Here is a 15,601-nt window from a genome sequence, read left to right as displayed (position 1 = left end):
GAAGTTGAAATAAAAGTCCAGAAAAAATAAACAATGAGTGCAAAATAAATATTAACTGCAGATTAAATAAATATAGTTAATATACAGTTAATAATTAAATATTAACTGTATTATTTTTTACACCATTTGTTCCTTTTTGGATATTATTTTTGGCTTGTTTGTTTTATAGTTTTTTGTGCTTTCTTGGTTAATTTTTTTGCTTTTTCTGCTTAATTTTTTGTTCTTTTTTCAGCAAATTTTTTGCTCTTTTTGGGTCACAAACCCAGCTGAAGAGGAGCCCTGAGCCCTCCCCAGAAGGATTCACAGCATCCAACAATTTACCCAGGCGATGGGAAAGATTCCTATTATTAAAATGTGTTACAAATTGAGGAAACATGAACATCTGATGGAGAATATTTTTGAATGTGACAGAAAAGGGAAAAGCAGGAACTGGAACGTTGCTCCTGCCTCTTAATTCCAGGAAATCAAATTATCCCAGGGGATACCAGGGCTGTGGGTTGGGATCAAAAAGGTGATGCTCCCTCTGGAGATAATAATTTAATATTCATCAATTCCAGGGTGATTTTGGCAGGGTTGAGGCCAAGGATTGGTGGTGAAAATTTTCTCTGAGCAGCCTGGCGATGGATTTTACTTCCACGAGGGAACAAACAGCTTTCCCACCTCTTAAAATGGGAAAAAAAAACCAAAATAGAAATAGAAATCCAGCTTGGGGGGCCATTAGCAAAAACAAAAGACAAAAATGTCACTTGACAAGTGTCATTTGCTTTGGATGTGACCCAAATCCAGGGTTCAGGCAGAACCATGGGTGTTCCCAGTCACTCCAGCCCTATTAAAATCCCATTTTCTGCTCGCTCTGGAGGGTGTTGATGGGCTGGGCTGGTGGGTGCTGAGAGAAAACTTTGATCCCTGAGCCTCATTTTGCAAAGGGCAAACGCCAGGAGCAGGGAGAAGTTGGGAAGTTTTGTATTCCAAGGGTTTGGAATGGAGGTTTTGGAGCATCCCTGGGTGAGAGGCTGAACTGGGGATGCGATCCTTCAATCCTGCCTATCCCCCGAGGCTGGCACAGAACAAATCCATTTAAATATAAAAATAAATAAATAAATAAAAATAAATAAATAAAAATATAAATATAAATATAAATATAAATATAAATATAAATATAAATATAAATATAAATATAAATATAAATATAAATATAAATATATAAAAATATAAATATAAAATACAAATATAAAATACAAATATAAAATACAAATATAAAATACAAATATAAAATACAAATATAAATACATATCCCTCTGTTGCAACAGATTGGGGATGAGGAACAACCTGGAAAAGTCATCAGGGAGCTGCTCCAGCTGCCCGGAGAGGATCAGCTGCTCTGCCCTGACATTGCTTTTTATGGGCACCATCCCACACAATGCCATTATATTTAAATGGGAACCATGTCCTGCATGCAGCAGGCTCCAGGCATGGCCCCAGCAGCTCCTGGGCTGCTAAAATCTCTCCTACCTCTTTGTAAAGTCCAAAAATCTGCCAGGAGAAGGGGCAGGGAAATAGGGATGGAGGAAGGGGTGGCCAGATCGAGAGGTCTCAGGGGTTTGGGTTCACAGGATCAGGGAATGGTTTGGGTTGGAAAGGACCTTCAGGACACTCCAGTTGGGGCAGAGAGACACCTTCCACTGGCCCAGGAGGCTCCAAGGCCACTCCAGCCTGGCCTGGGCACTTCCAGGGATGTTTTTGTTCCTTTCCCAACATGGCACACACAAAATGCCAGCTGCTCGAGGTCGCAGCTCCTGCAGGAATTTCTCCCAGTTATTAAAGATGGGAAGGAGCATCCCATCAGCCCAGAGGTTTTCCTGGTTTATTTTAATTATTATTACATTATTCCCCTGGCTGGGGGAGGTTTGGGAAGGACACAAAACATAAAGCAGGGAATAAAGACCACAGGGATGAGCTGAGCTGCTCCACACTGGGAATCCAGGCATGGCAATGCCAGGGGAGATTCCAGGCTGGGAAATCCTCCCTTCCCTGCTGTGCACCTTCCTGAGACGTCCCCAAACCACTGAGGCTCGTGCTGGCACCCAAACCCAGCTGTTTGTGGTGCTTTCCTGCCCTTCCCCTGGCACTGCCCAGGGCTCCTGCCTGAACAGAGCCACGGGACTCTGACTTCCACCCCCAGCCCTTCCCCTTGGAAAAAAGCAGCCAGGGAGGGCTCACAAGACGATCAGCAACGCAGTTCCCATTCACTTTGAAATTAAATCTGGGTTTTAAAAAGGGAGGAAAAATTTTTATTTCATTTTTTCCCCCCTTTTTTTATTCCCGGTATCGACTCGGTGCAATTTCGCAGCCCCGAATGGAAGGACACTGTGCTCAGGCAGAGCTTTAAAAAATATCTACAGGGCTGGATCTGAAGAGGCTGGAAGTGTGTAGGCACAGCAGCTCCTGTCTCCCAAGGACTTTAATGCATAGATTATACGCTGCATTTCCCATTGCAGGGGGGGCCCAGCTCCCCAGAGCCGCAGCCATGGAGCTCTGAGTGTCCTCAGCTCCAGCCTGGCCACTGGGAACCCTGGAATCCCACACTGCCCTGGCTGGGAAGAGACCTTGAATCACCCTGGTCCACCCCTGCCATGGGCAGGGCACTTTCCACTGTCCCAGGGTGCTCCAAGCCCCATCCAAACTGGCCCTGCAGAGATGAGGAAGTGTTTTCTGGCTTCTCTGGGCAACCTGTGCCACCCCCATCCTCCCAGGGAACAATTCCTTCCCAATATCCTCTTTAAATCTCCCCTTTTTTAGTTCAAAGCCAAGCCCATCACTATCGGAGGTTCCCTCAGTGTGGCTGTCCTCCAGCAGGGAAGGGTTGGGTCATTTGTGGCTGAGCTCTCCCTGTGCCCAAGGAGCTCTCCCAGTGCCAGCTGAGCTCTCCTTGAGATAGCCAAGCTCTCCCTGTAGGAGTCAAGCTCTCCTATGCCCATCAAACTTTCCTTGTGCCCACCTGCTCCAGCTGAGCCCACCAAGCCCTCCCTGTGCCCACCAACCTTCCCCTGTGCCCACCAAGCTCTCCCTAGTCCAGTTGAGCTCTCCCTGTGCCCACTGAGCTCTCCCTGTGCCCAAGGAGCTCATCCTGGGCCCACTGAGTTCTCCTCGGGTCAGTCAAGCTCTCCCTGTGCCAGCTGAGCTCTCCATGGGTCAGCCAAGCTTTCCGTGTGCCCACTGAGCCCTCCCTGTGCCCACCAAGCTCTCCCTGTGCCCACTGAGCTCTCCTTGTACCCACCAAGCTCTCCCTGTGCCCACTGAGCTCTCCTTGTACCCACCAAGCTCTCCCTGTGCCCACTGAGCCTTCTCTGTGCCCACCAAGCTTTCCCTGTGCCCACCAAGCCCTCCCTCTGCCCATCAACATTTCCTTGTGCCCACTGAGCCCTCCCTGTGCCCACTGAGATCTCCCTGCTCCAGCTGAGCTCACCTTGTGCCCACCAATCTCTCCCTGTGCCCGCCAAGCTCTCCCTAGTCCAGCTGAGCTCTCTCTGTGCCCAGCAAGATTTCCCTGTGCCCAAGGAGCTCTCCTTGGGCCAGCCAAGTTCTCCCTGTGCCCACTGAGCCCTCCCTGTACCCACCAAGCTCTCCCTGTGCCCACTGAGCTCTCCTTGTACCCACCAAGCCCTCCCTGTGCCCACTGAGCCCTCCCTGTGCCCACTGAGCCCTCCCTGTACCCACCAAGCCCTCCCCGTGCCCACTGAGCCCTCCTTGTACCCACCAAGCTCTCCCTGTGCCCACTGAGCCCTCCCTGTGCCCACCAAGCTCTCCCTGTGCCCACTGAGCTCTCCTTGTACCCACCAAGCTCTCCCTGTGCCCACTGAGCCCTCCCTGTGCCCACCAAGCTCTCCCTGTGCCCACTGAGCTCTCCTTGCTCCAGATGAGCTCTTACTGTGCCAAAGGATCTCTCCCTGTGCCCACCAAGCCCTCCCTGTGCCCACCAACCTTTCCCTGTGCCCAACAAACTTTCCCTGTGCCCACCAAGCCCTCCCTGTGCCCACTGAGCCCTCCCTGTGCCCACTGAGCCCTTCCCACACTCTCCCAGGTTTCATTTCCAGGCAGGATCAGCTCAGCTCAGGCAGGACCGTCCCTGGACTGCTCTGATCTCTGGCTCCTGAAGGAACCAAGGAATCCTGAATTCCCTGTCAGCCCAGCAGCCCTGAACTGCCCTGGGATCCAAGGAGAAGGGGTTTCAAGTCCTGCCCAGGATTTTCTCCCTGTGTGTGGACAGAAACACAATCCCAGGGTGAGTGCCAGGGGTGCCAAACACCCGTGCAGGGCGAGAGGGAGAGCCGGGCTCCTGCTGGTGCCAAGTTATTCCGAGGAATTCCTGACTCCACACGTGGCCCCAGTGTCTCCACAACCATCTCATGCACGTTATTGACAAATGCTCCTGCTGCACAGCCTGGCACCAAGGCTCTGCAGAGCCCCTGCCATCCACAGGCACAGCCAAGCCCTCCAAGAACACCCCTGCAAGGAGCAGGAGAGATTCCCAAAGCGTTTGGAGAAACACCACCAACCCCTCCTGGCAGGGACTGGGATTAACTGGGAGTGGGGCAGCCAAGGAACCCTTTGGAAATGGAGCTTGAACAACTCCACAGAGAATTTCAGGACATGGGGAAAGAGCAGGGAAGCCTCACAAGCAAATCCTGGATGTTTCACTCATCCATCCCTCACACTTGGGGCAAGGGAACAATTCCTGTCCCTGTGAACCCTGGAGCAGGCGTGGCCCTAAAACCCAGTCCAAAAGTGCCACATCCATGAATTTTCTGAGCACTTCCAGGGATGGTCACTCCTGGGCAGAATGTGCCAGGGTTTGACAATTCTCACCATGAAAAAAAATATTCCTAATTTGGAGAAGCACCACCAACCCCTCCTGGCAGGGACTGGGATTAACTGGGAGGGGAGCAGCAGCCAAGGAACCCTTTGGAAATGGAGTCTGGTCCACAGAGAATTTCAGGACATGGGAAAAGAGCAGGGAAGCCTCACAAGCAAGTCCTGGATGTTTCACTCATCCATCCCTCACACTTGGGGCAAGGGAACAACTGCTGTCCCTGTGAGATGCACAGAGGAAAACCCTGGAGCAGATGTGGGGTTTGTAACAGATCATGGAACCAGCAAAGCTGAAAACAGCCTAAAACTCAGTCCAGAAGTGCCACATCCATGAATTTTCTGAGCATTTCCAGGGATGGTGACTCTTGGGCAGAATGTGCCAGGGTTTGACAATTCTCACCATGAAAAACATATTCCTAATTTCTGATACTATCAATAATCCCAACACCATCCTCCTCCACAGGGAACGAGGGGCTGTGAGAGCCAAAACCACTCCCAAATCCCCCTCAGGACCCTCTGTAACCCAAAACTTCCTTTTTTAATGCAAAGCCAAGAAAATCAAAGCCGACTCCAAAGAAAACGTGGTGGGAATGGTGGCAAAGTGCAGGTGAAGCAGCACAGGGGCTCTCAGAGGGCCTGCCATGAAAGCAGCTTGAGGAATAAGCTGCTGTTGTTCCCTGTCACTTTTCAGGGAAGGCTCTGAGAGGGGATTACAGCCCAGGCAGCTTAAGAGGAGCAGGTGAGGGGAGATCCGCAGGAATAACGAAAAGAAAACACAAATTACTCTGCTCGTGGCTCTGGGGGGAGAGGGGAAACCTGGGGGTGAACTCCTCACAGGATGACAGCTTATCCTTGGAAAAAACACCTAAATCACCTCGTTCCCTGCATTCCAAATCATGTTCCCACCTCGTCTCCACGCCAGGCTCCCTTCAGCTCCCTGTAATTGAAGGATGGGGTTGGGGAGATAAAAGTGCCCCAGGATTCCTGGTGCTGCCAGATTTGTCTCTTACTCAGCCCAGCTGACAAATCTGGGGCATGGAAATTGGAAATTCCTTCCCATCTCTCTGCTGGGAAGCCCTGGGGATGGAAATTGGAAATTCCTTCCCATCTCCCTGCTGGGAAGCCCTGGGGATGGTGGGGATGCTCGAGGAGGAGTGGGAACATTCTGTCACCTCTCTGTCTTCTCATCCTCTCCACCCCAAATCCTCATCCCACTGCTTCCTCCTGCCCCTTTCCAGTGGCAAAGGGGTGCTGGAGCTTTAAAGATGGTAAAATCTTTAATTCTACTTGTTTCCAAGCATCTCAAACACCCTCATTGGCACCTGTGAGCTGGACCTGGCTGGCACAGACATGGCTCTTCCCTAGGGCTCTTTTTGGGGTATTTTGGATAAGAAACCAAAAGGAAGTGGATAAAAGTGGACAAGGTCTCCAGTTGGTGATGGATAGGTAAGAAAAAAAGGAATTACAGAGGTGGGAAGCACCAGATGCCAAAGGAGGGGAGTGTGGATGAGGAGAGGGGAAGTTTGGAGAGGCACCAGGAGGGGCTGGAGCAGGGAAGGGGATTCCTGCCATTCCTGTGCTCGTGCCCACACATCCGTGGGGGCCCATCCACCCACCAGGAAGGGGGAAATTAAACCCAGCCCTTCCTCCTGGAGGGAAAAGGTGCAGGAATGGAGAGGCTGCGATGAGGAAGCAGCGTGGGGGATTAGGTGGCCATGTGGCTGCTCCAAATCCTCATTAAGGGCTCGTTAAGGACATGAAATCTGCTTTTCCTGCTTCCTGTCCAGCACCCCTGGAGCTGCTCCTGGCCAGCCTGGGCTGCCTTGAGGCACCATGGGGATGGTGGGATGGTGGGAGGGATGGAGTGAGGGATCCTCACTCACTGAGTGACTCCTCCCAGCTGTGCTGGTGACGCTCAGCTCTGATGGAATTTGTCCCTCACTGCTCTGAGCAGCTCCTGGATTGCACCTCTGGGATGTCCCACAGGTCTGACACCCACTCCTGTGTGGTGGCACCTCGGTGGCAGCACCCTCTGTGCCACCCCTGCCAAAGCCAGGGTGACCAGGACATCCCCATGGCAAATATTGCAATTTTGGGAGTGGGACAATGCTCAACATCAAAGGGATTGTACTGTGCCAGGGTGACCAGGACATCCCCATGGCCAAACCTCTCCAATTCTGGGACAAGGACATCCACATAGCCAACCTCTCAAATTTTGGGACAAGAACAATGCTCCAGTGAAGTGATCCTGTGGCAAGGTGACCAAGACATTCCCATGGCCAATAATTCTCCCATTTTAGGAACAGGAACATGCTCCAAGTGGATGGCACCAATTCCAGGTGACCAGAACATACCCATGGCCAAAAATTCTCCAATTTTGGGAACAGAACAATGCTCCAAGTGGATGGCACCAAGCCAAGGTGACCATGACATTCCCGTGGCCAAATCTCCCCAGTTTTGGGAGACAGACAATGTTCCAATGGGGTGATCCTCTACCAAGGTGACCAGGACATCCCCATGGCCGAAAATTCTCCAATTTTGGGACAAGGACAGTGCTCCGGGGGGGTGATTCTGTACCAGGGTAACCAGGACATTCCCATGGCCAAATCTCTCCAATTTTGGGAACAGAACAATGCTCCAAGGGGATTGCACCAATTCCAGGTGACCAGAACATACCCATGGCCAAAAATTCTCCAATTTTGGGAACAGAACAATGCTCCAAGGGAATGGCACCAATTCCAGGTGACCATGGCATTCCTGTGGCCAAATCTCCCCAATTTTGGAACAAGGACAATGCTCAAGGGGGGTGATTCTGTACCAGGGTAACCAGGACATTCCCATGGCCAAATCTCTCCAATTTTGGGAACAGAACAATGCTCCAAGGGGATTGCACCAATTCCAGGTGACCAAGACCTTCCCATGGCCAAAAATTCTCCAATTTTGGGAACAGAACAATGCTCCAAGGGAATGGCACCAATTCCAGGTGACCATGACATTCCCGTGGCCAAATCTCCCCAATTTTGGGACAAGGACAATGCTCCAAGGGGGTAATCCTGTGCCAGGGTAACCAGAACATCCCCATGGCCAAAAATTCTCCAGTTTTGGGACAAGGACAATGCTCCGGGGGGGTGATTCTGTACCAGGGTAACCAGGACATTCCCATGGCCAAATCTCTTCAATTTTGGGAACAGAACAATGCTCCAAGGGAATGGCACCAATTCCAGGTGAACATAATATTCCCATGGCCAAAAATTCTCCAATTTTGGGAACAGAACAATGCTCCAAGGGAATGGCACCAATTCCAGGTGAACATAATATTCCCATGACCAAATCTCTGCAATTTTGGGAATAGAACAATGCTCCAAGGGAATGGCACCAATTCCAGGTGACCAAGACCTTCCCATGGCCAAAAATTCTCCAATTTTGGGAACAGAACAATGCTCCAAGGGAATGGCACCAATTCCAGGTGAACATAATATTCCCATGACCAAATCTCTGCAATTTTGGGAACAGAACAATGCTCCAAGGGAACGGCACCAATTCCAGGTGACCATGGCATTCCTGTGGCCAAATCTCCCCAATTTTGGAACAAGGACAATGCTCCAAGGGGGTAATCCTGTGCCAGGGTAACCAGAACATCCCCATGGCCAAAAATTCTCCAATTTTGGGAACAGAACAATGCTCCAAGGGAATGGCACCAATTCCAGGTGACCATGGCATTCCTGTGGCCAAATCTCCCCAATTTTGGGAGAAGGACAATGCTCCAAGGGGATGGCACCAAGCCAAGGTGACCATGGCATTGCTGTGGCCAAATCTCCCCAATTTTGGGAGAAGGACAATGCTCCAAGGGGATGGCACCAAGCCAAGGTGACCATGACATTCCCATGGCCAAAACCTTTCTGGATTTGTGAGCAGGACAATGCCCTAAGGGAATGGCACCAAGCCAAGGTGACCAGGTCACCCCCTTGCTCTGATGGAGTCAGACAGAGTCAGTTCAGCTGAGACCTGTGGCCCTGGAAATCCTCTCCCAACATGAAAGGTCCTAAATCCTGTGGATTTCCAAACCACCTGGCTTGTTTAAGCCGCTTCCTTCCTTAAATACGGACACAATATGGAACACTAAGACTCCATCCCCAATCCCTGACCCTGCCTTGACTGGGAAGAGCTGGGAGAGTGAAGTCCAAACCTGATTTTGTCCCTTTCTGCCCCAAATCCGCTGCTCTGGTGTGAGATTGCACAGGCAGCTCCCAAAGCGGAGCCCATCCCTCCTGCCCAGCTCCTCGCCCAACCCATCCCCTGAAAAATGCAATATTCTCACTGGAGCTCTGCTCTTTCCCTGAAAATAAATGAGTCACTCCCAGCCAAAGGCTTCTTGGGGCTCAAAAAGCCAAATTGTGAATAACCCTACGAGCCCAGAAGCAGAAGGACTGAAACAATACAAAGCCTCCACCCCCCCAACTAAATCTACTACTGCTTTTTTTCAACATGGTTTAACAAATTCCCCAGTATTTGCCTGGAAACTCCAATCCCTGGACAACTGAATGGAGATTTTACTGCCCATGTGCCTCTGATTACAATATATTACCACTAATGATAATTGTCTGGATTATACTTATCTGCTTCTTTGGCTAATAAACTATAAAAGACCACCAGTGAAGATGTAATAAAGTGCAGCTGTTGGAGCAAAAAAATAAAAAAAAAATTAAAAAGCCTTTTTTTTCTAGGTCAGAGCAAAGTTGGGAGAGGCTTGGGAGAGCTGCCTCAGAGAGGGGAAGGAAAACCTAACTGGAAATAAGAAGAGCTCCTCAAGGCAGCTTTCATTAATCTGGAACTTTTCTGCCAGAACTGGTGCTGGGGTTTATCTGCCAGCAGGACAAAGGGAGGGAGGTGCAAACTCTGCAGTTCTCTCCTGCATCTCATTAGCCTCAAAATGGACCCTTGGGCTCCTCAGAAATGTTCCTGGGCAGGGATGCACCTACAAAGGGAAGGAGGAGGGAAGGGAAGGAGCAGTTTTGTTCTTGGAGTGGGGATGAAGCTCCCGCAGCATGGAACATAAGCTGGTTAAAGGCACACAGGGTGAAGCTTTGCAGGTGCCAAAGGGCAGGAAAAGGGGAAAAATAAACCTCTCATCGTGGAAATTCAGAAAGTTGGAGAGAATTGCTGGGATGGAAAGCAGCCAGGAGGTTGGAGTAAACAACCTGGTGTGGAACTGAGGACTGGGCAGATAACGGAGTGTCCTGAGTCAGGGAAACAGGGAATGGGCTGGGTGGGAAGGGATCTGAAGGATCACCCAGACCCACCCCTTCCCCACCTTCCACTGTCCCAGGTGGCTCCAAACTCACCTCAGACACTTCCAGAAATGAGGCATCCTCAGGGAAATCCATCCCAGCCCCTCCTCACCCTCCCAGCCAGGAATTCCTTCCCAAAATCCCATCTAACCCTGCCCTCTGGCAGTGGGAGCCATTCCCTGGGTCCTGTCCCTCCATCCCTTGTCCCAGGTTCCTCTCCAGCTCTCCTGGAGCCCCTTTAGGACTCTGAGGTCTCCCTGGAGCCTTTACCTCTGTCATACAAAATTGAAGATTGGGAATGTCCTGGTCCCCCTGGCATGGTGACCAGGACATCCCTTTGCCTTGGAGCCAGTTCCTGTTGGAAAATTGAAGATGTTTGGGCCATGAGAATGTCCTGGCCAGCCTGGCATGGTGACCAGGACATCCCTTTACCAGGACATCCCAAAACTGGAAAGGTTTTATCCATGGGAATGTCCTGGCCAGTGTGGCATGGTGACCAGGACATCCCTTTGCCTTGGAGCAGGTTCCTGTTCCAAAACTGGAGAGGTTTTGGCCATGAGAATGTCCTGGTCACCCTGGAATGTCCTCCATGCAAAGGAACAGGTTCCTGGCATGGTGACCAGGATATCCCAAAACTGAAGAGGTTTGGCCACGGGAATGTCCTGGTCACCCTGGCATGGCACCATCCCTTTGACTTGGAGCAGGTTCCTGGAATGCTGACCAAGACATCACAAAACTGGAGAGGTCTGGCCATGGGAATGTCCTTGTCACCCTGACATGGTGATCAGGACATCCCTTTGACTTGAAGCAGGTCCTGTTCCTAAAACTGGAGAGGTTTTGGTCATGAGAATGTCCTGGCCAGCCTGACACGGTGAGCAGGACATCCCTTTGACCAGGACAACCCAAACTGGAGAGGTTTTGGCCATGGGAATGTCCTAGTCACCCTGGCATGGTGACCCAGGACATCCCTTTGACCAGGACACCCCAAACTGGGAAGGTTTGGAGATGGGAATGTCCTGGTCATCCTGGCACACCACCACCCCTTTGCCTTGGAGCAGATTCCTGGCATGATGACCAGGAGATCCCTTTGACCAGAACATCCCAAAACTGGATTAGTTTTGGCCATGAGAACGTCCTGGTCACCCTGGCATGATGATCAGGACATCCCTTTGACCACTACATCCCAAAACTGGAGAGGTTTTGGCCATGGGAATGTCCCGGTCACCCTGGAATGTGCTCCATGCAAAGGAGCAGGTTCCTGGCATGGTCATCAGGACATTCCAAAACTGGAAAGGTTTTGGCCATGGGAATGTCCTGGTCACTCTGGCATGGCACCATCCCTTTGACTTGGAGCAGGTTCCTGTTGGAAAATTGAAGATGTTTTGGCCGTGGGAATGTCCTGGCCAGCCTGGAATGTCCTCCATGCAAAGGAACAGGTTCCTGGCATGGTGACCAGGACATCTCTTTGACCAGGACATCCCAAAACTGGAAAGGTTTTATCCATGGGAATGTCCTGGCCAGTGTGTCATGGTGACCAGGACATCTCTTTGACCAGGACACCCCAAACTGGAATGGTCTGGAGATGGGAATGTCCTGGCCAGCCTGACATGGTGACCAGGACATCCCTTTGCCATGGAGCAGAATCCTGTTCCAAAATTTGAGAGGTTTTGGTCATGAGAATGTCCTGGTCACCCTGGCATGGTGACCAGGACATCCCTTTGACCAGTACATCCCAAAACACGAAAGGTTCTGGCCATGAGAACATCCTGGTCACCCTGGAATGTCCTCCACGCAAAGGAGCAGTTTCCTGGCATGGTGACCAGGACACCCCTTTGACTTGGAGCAGGTTCCTGCTCCCAAAACTGGAGAGGTTTTGGCCATGTGAACGTCCTGGTGACCCTGGTGTGATGACCAGGACATCCCTTTGCCTTGGAGCAAGTTCCTGTTCCAAAATTTGAGAGATTTTGGTCACAGTTCCAGCCCTCAGAGCATCTCCCATGGGCACATGGAAATGGATTTACTGTCCTGAATTCACCAGCACAGGATTTCAAACCCAAGGCTGGTTTGCAGGGAAAGGGATTTGTCTTTCATTTCACCAACTAACACAAGCTGAGGAAAAAAAAAAAAAACCCAGAATATCTCAGAAACACAAGTTCTTCCAATTTTAACAGAATGCTGGAAGAAAAAGTTAATGTATCTTTCATGAGGACAATCTAGATAATAAGCAACACAATTCCACAGCAAAAGGCTGGGATTTTTTTTTTCCTTTTTCTTTCTTTCTTCTTATTTTTTTCCCTTAAATAAGCAGGAATTTCTGGTTGTGGATAGAGGACCAAGGTAAAACTTGAGTCACCAAACATCCCCCAGACAGGAACATGCTGTAACCTCAGGTGTTAAGTGATCCAGGAGATTTTACTTTTAGATTTGGGCAGAAACAACAACTTCAGGGGGAAAAAAAACCCAAACCAACTAAACCACGACAACCTCCTGTGTGTGTCAAACCTAAACTGAAATTGTTATTCAGCAATTTGCAACACTTACTGTCATATTAAAGTAATTTCATTTTATTTTTGCTCGCTGGCTCTGTTCCTGTAACAAAACAGCAAATCTTGGGATTTAAGGGGATATTTGGGAGAGAACTGAATTATCCTGAAAGGTTTGGGGGTACAGCCTGTGACCCTGGGAAAGGTGGAAATTCTGCAGGCTAGATGTGACAGAACTGTGGGATTTGGGCTTTTCCCCCTCATTTCCAACCCCTCATTATCCACCAAATAATATAAATACTATTTATAAATATTATTTATAAACATGCAGGAACTTCCACTTTCTCCTCTTTTATTTAGGAAAATTTCTAAATGAAATAAACTTTTGTTCAACCAGCCAATTTCTCGCCCCCCTGGATGATCTCCAGTGGTTTTGTTCCTTTGCTGGAGGTAAAAACCAACACGTAAACAGAGAAAATTGAATTATTCATCCTTTGAGGGTCCCTTCTAGCCCAGGATGCTCCATGATTTTACATCTCAGGAGTTCTTTAAGCTACAGGTGAAGGCAGCAGTGGATCAAAGTGGCAAAAAAAGGTTAAAATTATTATTAATTAAGGTACCAAAAGCAGTGTGACCAGCAGGACAGGGCAGGATTGTCTGAGGATGATTTCCAGCCTCTCTCCAGGACCCTAAAGCTCCAGATGAGGACAAACCCCAGGAGATGATGGTTGGTACTCACTTTTTCAAAGGTTCTATGACTGTCTTTTGGATCTGATTCACCTGTGGGAAACAAAAAAAGGGAAGATTGCACATCAGGATTGTTGGAAAATCCCATTTGGGTTTGTAGGGATCCCACTATAGGGTGGGGAGAGACCCTGAGCACAACCACAATGTCCTTTAACCAAAAGAGAAGGAATTTCTCCCATGGGAGCTGAAATCCCAGCCTGGAGAGGGAGATCAGAGAAACTCCAGTGGGGAAAGTCTTGGGGATGATGATAAAAAGGGAAAGGGGTGAGAAATGAGGATTTTGGACATGGCAGGGAGTAACAGGACACAGGGAATGGCTTCCCACTGCCAGAGGGCAGGGATGGATGGGATTTGGGGAGGAAATCCTTCCCTGAGAGGGTGAGGAGAGGCTGGGATGGAATTCCCAGAGAAGCTGAGGCTGTCCCATTGCTAGATGGGAATTTGGGAGGAAATCCTTCCCTGAGAGGGTGGGATGGAATTCCCAGAGAAGCTGTGGCTGTCCCATCCCTAAATGGGATTTTGGGAGGAAATCCTTCCCTGGGAGGGTGGGGAGAAGATGGGATGGAATTCCCAGAGAAGCTGAGGCTGTCCCATCCCTGAATGGGATTTTGAGAGGAAATCCTTCCCTGGGAGGGTGGGATGGAATTCCCAGAGAAGCTGTGGCTGCTCCATCCCTGGAAATGTCCAAGGGATTTCCTTGGAGCCACCTGGGACAGTGGGAGGTGTCCCTGCCCATGGCAGGGGATGGATTCAAATCCTCCCCAACCCCAACCACCCCATGATTCCAGGACACTCCCACCATTCCAAGCCTCCAGGACACTCCCAGCACTCCCAATCTCCAGCCAAAGCCAATCCACCTTCTCCTGGTTGAAGGCGTCCATCCTCTTCATGGCCGTGTCGAAGGCCGTGACCATCTCGAGGAACGAGGGCTCCTGCTCACACAGGGGGTTGGACAGCAGGTCTGAGGAGATCTTCACTGCAGATTTGGACATGGCTGGTGGGAAAGAAACCAGACAGGGTCACATTTCCCACTGCCAGGAGGGCAAAAATCAGGCAGCTGAGGCAGCCAGGAGGGGGTCACACAAGCTGGCAGTTGAGGATGAGGAAAAAAGCAAGGAAAAGGCACCAATTCATTCATGTAAACACCCAGAGAAGTGTTTTTATATAAGTTAAATCTGAAGCACTCCGATGTGAGGCTTGTGATGCTGCCAGAAATAATCCCAGACTAACAAAAGCACTGTTCTCTTAAAAAAAAACACCCAGAGATGGGGGTTTTTATACATCTTCTCTCGACAGACTATTAAGTGTCACTCTCAGCCTCACTACAGCTCTTCCACAACGAGAAAAATCACAGTCCATTAAGTCTTTCAAATGGCTTTACAAAAAAACCCCCATGTATTGAAGTGGATTTAGTGGGAAAGGACCAGACTGACAGGACTGGGAGAGGAAGGTTTCTCTTTCCCTCTCCAAACACAAAGAGCAGGGACACAAGTTAAGTATTTCCCCCTCAATAAGCTGAATTTTTTTGCCTGTGGAGAAGGAGCCAGGGGGAATAGGAAGTCCCTACAGGCCCTGGGAGTGCCACCAAGAAATCCAGAAGCAGCAGGTCATGCTCTGACTGAGCATTCCACTTGTTTTCCATCAGCCACATCCCTCTTTATCCAAACACTTGCTCTGCAAAGGGAAAATTCAATAACAGAGCCACTACACAAATGAGCAAGAAATCAGGGAAGGTGCAGAATGGAAAAAAAGACTAATAAAAAGGAAAGCATAAATATAAACAGGGATAAAATAGACTGAGAAAAAAAAAAAAAAAGGCCAGAGGTACTAAAAAAAAATGTTCTTTTTCCTCAGTGCTGGAAGCTATTCCAGTTGGAGATCACAAAGCCAGATGCTTGAGCTGTGCTTTGGAGGAGCTTTGGAAAGACTCCCTTAGATATTAAAAGTTAAAATCATCCCAATAATGGGGCTTAAGATCATAAATCAAGGGGTTAAACATTCTGATTGAAAGGTTACACACAATTATACCAGAGAGAGCTCAGAAGCTGCAGAGCTGGGGAGCTCAGCGCAGAACAAGCCTCTCACTCTGGGATAACAAAGCCACTGTATCCATTTATTATCCAAACATGAAGGCTTTGGGCATTTAAACCTTGAAACAGATGGGATAGAATCCATATGTGTGACCACATCTGAGCAGGGATTTGTGCCAGAACA

The 15,601-nt window shown here is 49.5% G+C and overlaps 1 protein-coding gene across 1 annotated transcript in view; it reads right to left on the bottom strand.

Annotated features, from left to right (window-relative positions):
* BIN3 (bridging integrator 3) overlaps positions 1-15,601 on the bottom strand; it is a 48,754-nt gene that overhangs the window by 9,529 nt on the left and 23,624 nt on the right. The window contains exons 5-6 of the mRNA XM_058820262.1: positions 14,245-14,381; positions 13,380-13,420 (exon numbers count right to left, since the gene is read on the bottom strand). Of these exons, the coding sequence (XP_058676245.1) occupies positions 13,380-13,420; positions 14,245-14,381 (178 nt within the window). The remainder of the gene's footprint in view (positions 1-13,379; positions 13,421-14,244; positions 14,382-15,601) is intronic.

Source organism: Ammospiza caudacuta, chromosome 26, assembly GCF_027887145.1.
Source record: "Ammospiza caudacuta isolate bAmmCau1 chromosome 26, bAmmCau1.pri, whole genome shotgun sequence".
NCBI lineage: Eukaryota > Metazoa > Chordata > Aves > Passeriformes > Passerellidae > Ammospiza > Ammospiza caudacuta.
The sequence above is the reverse complement of the archived record's forward strand: the minus strand, read 5'-3'. Positions and strand labels throughout refer to the sequence as shown.